Source organism: Anopheles coustani, chromosome 3, assembly GCF_943734705.1.
Source record: "Anopheles coustani chromosome 3, idAnoCousDA_361_x.2, whole genome shotgun sequence".
Taxonomy (NCBI): domain Eukaryota; kingdom Metazoa; phylum Arthropoda; class Insecta; order Diptera; family Culicidae; genus Anopheles; species Anopheles coustani.
Genome location: NC_071288.1, coordinates 72831792 through 72838448, shown reverse-complemented (window position 1 = coordinate 72838448; position 6657 = coordinate 72831792). Strand labels below are relative to the sequence as shown.

Here is a 6657-nt window from a genome sequence, read left to right as displayed (position 1 = left end):
GAAAAAAAGGGAAAAAGAAATCCTCCGGAACACCCTCGACGTGCCGACAGAACCGGAAACAAGTCGGCTCGAAACTCTTTCGTCGGCAACCGGGCTCAGTCGCAGCAAACTAGATGGAAACAAGTTACTTTCAGCGCTGCTTGGCTTTGTTTGCATTTCTTCGGCTGGAACTCTCCCACTGTTTGTCGGCAGCACTTGCTTTGGGAAAATTATTTTATTTGTTTTGTATTTTATTAATGTGTATTTGCTTTCCACTTCTCTCCGGCAGAGTCGGCAAACAGGGCATTCAAAAGTACGGCTCCGGGCAAACCGTGAACGCTGAACGGCAAAACGGAAGCAAATAGTTTATTGTTCACCGGAAACCCCGCTGCTGCGTGAACCATTGTAGTGTTTAAGGCCTCTTCGGGTGCAAAAACTGAGCAAAGGAATGCTCAACTAGCTGGTCGATACGGAAAGAAAGTGTGAAGAACTAACATGAACAAAATAATTAAGTGAAATGTTTTCCCTGCCGGACGAGGGAAATCTCTCCGGTTCTGGTGGATACGAACCGGACTTTGGTATTTGCAATCAACGCTACAATGTAGCCGGACTGCTTTAGCAGTCAGCCATCGAACGAGAATCGGTGCTTCCAGCATTAAGTGGTCAAGATACGTGGTACTCTGTCTTATAGCTTTATCGCGTCCGTGAACCGGGAAGAGTGGCACTCCGAAGAACGCAATCAGCTTTTAAAAGCATCGCCGTTGCGCCAACAAAACCCCGGAATAGTACAAAACGTGTTTTAAGTGCTTCACATCGCGAAGGAACGAGTGCACCAAAGCTCGGACCCAACGCTGCCAGCCAATGAAGTCTACCATCCTGTATCCGTACGGTCCGCTGCGAGCTAATGGCTGTTGCCGGATGCTGCACGCCAAGCATTTGGCGCTTACCAGCGCCATCTACACCCTGGTAAGTGCGGAAGCCAGAGTTTTTTCCTTCCAGTGTTTCCCCCTCCTCGCTGCAACTAATTAAGCTCAAATGTACATTTCCCGGCAAGCGAAACTTTGTCGTCGGCGTAAAAAGCATAAGGTAGTTGTTGGAGGCCTAGTTACAGTTCGGAAGAAAACTTTAGCGAACTGACTCATTCCCCAAATGGGAATGCTGCAGCTGTTGATGTGCACTTCCGGTTGCTCGCGGAATGGTTCTGGCTTATGGAATGGTGGATTATTTCACAATAAAAGTATGCATGCTGTAGGAAGCGCTCAGCCGTATTCCACTAATTACCACCCTAATGGTTTACCACTCCACTCAAGTGGGTACATTTAGCGTCTTTCCTCTAAATGAAGCGCACAGAATATTTTTAAAACTGGCTTTTCTTTTTTGTCTTGGATTGCAAATAAAACAGGTTGGATTGCAACTTTAACACTAGAATCGAAAATGCAATTTTCGACTTTAATATCTCAAAAACGGCTAAATTTTTTCACAAAAAAAAATTTTTACTCAAAATTCTAAGCTACAACTAAAATAAAAATTTCTGATATGTCTATGCAACCGGCTCTGACAACCAACTTGACTATCCCTAGAATGCTTTTTAGGAATCATTTTGACCCCTATTTTTAAAACGCTATAACTTTATTATTGTTAAAGAATTGTCAGTTCCGTAAACTGTTACTTTTTAGTATACTTGTTGACTATATTTAGACGTTTTTGGTTTTTATGCACTTCTTCATCGTTCCGTTAGCTCGGTGTGAAATAAACACAGTTTTTTCAGCTTCTATGTAATCCATATCCATAATGTAAATCATGTGTAAAGTTAGAATGTTGAGGAACATTTCAAAACTAAAATCATATTTTTGTAATTACAAATGACGCTATATATCCCGCATAACGCTTAGAAATATTCACATACAAAATAACGGATTAAAGCACAGGACGGAAACAAATATTTTAAAGGGTGAAATTATATTTTAAAGGTAGCCTTTATATATAAGCACTATAGCACACTTTTTCTGAATCTACATAATATATTTTGAAAAAAAATTTAAAAGGATTAAAATGCTATTTACATCGATCTTTTTCACTTTACACCGAGCAAACGGAATGATGAAGAGGTACATAAAAAAATTAAAAATGCCAAAAGAAAGTCAACAAATGTACTAAAATTTAACAGTTTACGGATTTGAAATATGTGGCAAAATAGTGAATTTATAACTTTTTAAAAATAGGGGTCAAAATTACCCCTAAAAACCATTCGGACAAAATGCTATAGCAATGTATTCTAGTGTTAAAACTGGATTGGATTTTAATTAGACGAAGTCTGCAAAAATTGCACGTTAACTTATAGCTTAAACCGAAGTCCTACAAACTGAAGCAAAAATAGTAAGCAGGAATCCATTCAGAGCTCGATTGATGCGAACCAATCATGAGAAAATAATTGATTTGAAAAAGTTTTCATAGTCTGATGTGGCTACTATTAATTTTATTTATTCGGCTTTAACACTATCGTATTGTGATTAAATCACGCGCAACAGTACCTCAAACACACACAAACAGTACCACAAACAAATTTACGTGTGTATTCAGGAAGTTAAGTTACCAGAAAAACCATACCCAAACAGAAACGATTTTGGAACCATATGGTTGTTGAAACCAAATCCCGCCAGAAACCGAGTAAGCTCAATAACATCGCTACCGAAACCGTTCCATTCTCACCCTAATCTGCTTTTCCGAACCACTCGTGCTCGGAATTGATGGAGAATGATTGAGTGCGAATTAAAGCCCCATCGGTGTCGATCGATAATACGGGAGATTAGGTAAATTGCATTCGACATCAACACCGATACGTAACGTTCGCCGAAACGAATGCAAACGTTCCGTAACAGGGATTCCCACCGTTTACCACAACATCGCCGTTTCAGAAGCTTCTGTCCTTCGGGGAGTGTGGCAGCAGGCGTTGAGTAATCATCTTAACGTTCTCTACCTTCACCCACCTTTTTTCAGAACATCTCCATCCTGGTTGTGCTGCTCTACTCGTGGCGGATAAGCGTGAACGTGAAAAAGTACAGCGACCTGGAGGATGTCTACTATGGTAAGTGTCCCGTGCGTTTAGCTAATTTTTCTTACACGCCATGCTCACTTGCACTTTTTCCCGTCTGTTTCTCGGTGCCGGTGTCGCAGGTGTTCAAATAGCCTACTTTGCTATCATCGGAACGCAATGCTCGATGATACTGCTCAGCGTAGTGCTTATTTTCGGAATCTATCGGGTACGTATAGGGGCGGTACTTCGAGAGTGATTCTGAAATCACGCAGTGTAGTGCACTAAAACCTAAATCCTACACAGTTCAAAACTAAAGTTCAAATATCTCTAAAAAGGCTCAATATTTTTTCAAAATAAAACGTTCCTCGTTAAGGCGAAAGTTTCATTAAAAACCAGTCCCAAAAATCAACGAGTGCTCTTTCAATGCGATACAGCATCATTGATTTTGAAAATTTTTCGAATCCGTAAACGGCTCTTTTTAGAATTGTTACTACATTTATATCCTATCTTTTGGTTGTTTCTATGTTTTATGCACCAATTCTTTTCACAGCTTGTTTTGTGTAAAAGTAAAAGGAGAAAGTCGTGTTAGACATATTTGATAATATTTTATCTTTTATATTTTTCCAAGAAGACACATTTTTTTCTAAAAAGATAAAAAGGTGTGTCTAACGAAACAAGTACAAAACCACACGTATCATATTTTTAAGGATGGAAAATAACTCCATAAACTGATCTTACATTTCAAAAGTAACGCTAATTTCCTTTTCCTAGTTATGAAACATTCAAAAGCCTCGATTTGTGCCACCATTTGCCATCGTAAAACCATGAAACTATATTTTAAATATTGTTTTATGTAATAGCTATTATAACGCACTGAAATTTAACATTTTCTTTTAAAAATATACAAGTTGAAACAATTTTGACGCCATGGTTTTTCCATCCCTCCACGGAATGGTGGAGAGCAGCATCGAAAAAAGCAACCACAAATATACTAAAAAGAAGGCTTTCATGGATTTACAAAATCTTCAAAATAAGGATAAAATTCTGAAGCAATGTATTTTGGTATAGTAGTCTAGATTTTTCGCTTTTCTATATACTGTTCTCATCTGGAAGGGCACATAAATTTTCTTAAGTTCCAAACTTAAGTATTTATGTTTGAAATACAAACTTTAGATTAAAAGTTACTTATTGTAACTAGCAACTTTGTTTTCATACTTATTGTAAACATAAGGAACCAAAATTTGTGTGCAGTTCGCAGTATTATCAAGAGTATGCAAAAGGTCAGGAGCTTTACGAAGTAAAGTTTAAACGAATGCTCCACTCCTCCGCAATAGGAAAACATCGGCCTGGTAGTGCCCTGGATAATCGGATTTATCACCTTCATGGCGCTGGAGGCGGTGGCGATGGTGTACTCGAACGTCCTGCGGGATCACGTGAACCGCCAGTTCGACTCGCTCTGCAAGGCGGAGGTGGCGTTCTTTGTGTCACGCGCAATCATCAATGTAAGTACGGGTTGGTGTTTTCCTCGGCTGCCCACGCCGTGGACACGTTTTGGACATTTAATTTTCCCTGCTCTGTCTTTTGTTGCCATTCTTATTTGCTTTTCGAAACTCCTTCGACTGGCGACAGATACTGGCGATGTGGGCCGTGACACGCTTCTACAATCTGCTGCGCGCGGGCGTCACCTGGAAGGGCCCGGAGCTGATCGAGCTATGACACAACTCGAACGAGACGGAGAAGACACTCGCCTCGTTCCGCGATGAGACGCACTTGATCGTGCGCATCCCGGGGCCGGACGCGGACCTGCTGGACGTGAGCCGCGGATTCACTCGGGGCCGTCGGCGACCCGAAGACGCCGACCAGGGGCACGTCAACGGAGGCGACGGCGAGGTGGACGACGAGGAAGAGGAGGACGACGCCGACGGGGTGACGACGGACACGGACGACAATATGATCGGTGGCCGGCAGCCGGATGCGAAGAGTGCGGGCAGCGGCAGCGACGAGGACGACTCGCTGCTGGTTGCGTACGATAGCAACTCGATTGCGTCCGTTTGACAATACGGTCGGCTCCTGCGGTACGCCTCCGGCGAGTTGCAGCGGCAGGCGGACAGTGCCGTGTTGTTGTTCTTGATCATCTTTTGTATCGAAGTTTACGCGCAGATTTTAATATTTTTCTAAGCGCATCTTTTTGGGACGGGGGTTAACGCCGTGGAAATAAATACCAAAGACAACCCTGCCGTATAAGCTTGCATTGAGTAGTGGGAAGATATTTATTTATACATCAACGCTTGAGAAAGGGAAGGAAGGACACTTTCTTCATATTAAGCAAAACCATTCGTTTATCATCAACGCCGGGGGCGATTGTTACGAAGGCGACAAAGGAGACTACTCGTATAGCAGGACGATAAAGTAGGGTTACTAGACGTTACGATGTTGAAAGAAATATTTGAAGAAGAAAAAAACATAGATTATCAAAGTAGGGCAGCAAGCAAATCCAAACGGATGTAAGTTGTACATAAAGATGAAATAAATTTAGGAAGGCGTTGTGACGGCAGTGTTATTGACGGTATTGACGTATACAAACAAGTGAGGATCAAATGAAATGAAATATAACTGAAAAAAATACGTGTAGCTGAAACCAAAAGAAGAAAAAACAACCAACTGGAATACACAATAAATGGGCTGCTGCGCAGCATAAACAATTAACACAATGAAGATTATTCAACTTACTAGGACTGGTATGTATTTCACTAAAAACGTTGTTGAAAGGTTTCTTCAGGATTTATATTATTTTAGTCAAACAAAAGCGTTTAACTTTTTGCAGGTAAAACTAATAAAAAATTTAACTTGGTTTAAAGTTCGGTATCGAAAAGGGCACACTTTTTTTAACGTATAAATATTGAATTCTTAAAACGTCTTTTGCAATCTAGGACATTGATGAACAAAATTTAATTATTAATATCTTGTCAAGAATATTGTCGTTATCCTCATACCCGTTTATAATGCAAAGCAATCACGTGGAACAAGGTAATTATTTCCTATACCATGACGGTGGATATCATAAAGTGTCACCAAAACCGAAAATTTCGACCTGCCATCAATTCCATCCCCAAGGGTGCTGTTCATACGATAAACTATTCACTTCAATGGTCAACACTACCAAACCACCGAAGGTACGGTAAACCGTGTATGGAAACCTAACCGCCATCGGGTGGCGAAAGGAGTTGCGTTGCTGGTGCCGTATCCCACGTCCTGTGTCCAGTTTGGCTAAATTATTTGACATCCCCCAAAACATTCCCACCCCCAAAATGGAGTGAGTTCCGCATCGACCATGGTTACGGTAATCTGGAACGGTCGGTCCACCAGCAACCGCACGTCCACAACCCAAGCTGGCCAATTTATCGCGGTCGCGGTTGTAGAAACTTTCCAGTCGACGGGTCCAGTCAACATGGTAACACCAGCAGAAACTTCCTGGTTGTGTGAAGTTAAACTAATTTTCGACGGTACTGATATTACATACAACACTCAATGCAAGACTTATTTTCAATTTCAAAAATTTGTTGGTTTCAAATAAGTTTTGACTTTTTTTATAAAGATTATAAATTCTCTAGAAACACATTATGAAAAACCAATTCATTTGAACT

The 6657-nt window shown here is 40.9% G+C and overlaps 1 protein-coding gene across 1 annotated transcript; it reads left to right on the top strand.

Annotated features, from left to right (window-relative positions):
• Nucleotides 1-831: 831 nt before the first annotated feature.
• LOC131272220 (uncharacterized) lies at nucleotides 832-5721 on the top strand. Its single transcript, XM_058273881.1, has 5 exons — nucleotides 832-945; nucleotides 2977-3064; nucleotides 3154-3239; nucleotides 4348-4515; nucleotides 4643-5721. The coding sequence occupies exons 1-5, from the start codon at nucleotides 841-843 to the stop codon at nucleotides 4727-4729; spliced, it is 534 nt and encodes a 177-aa protein (XP_058129864.1). The 5' UTR covers nucleotides 832-840; the 3' UTR covers nucleotides 4730-5721.
• Nucleotides 5722-6657: the final 936 nt, after the last annotated feature.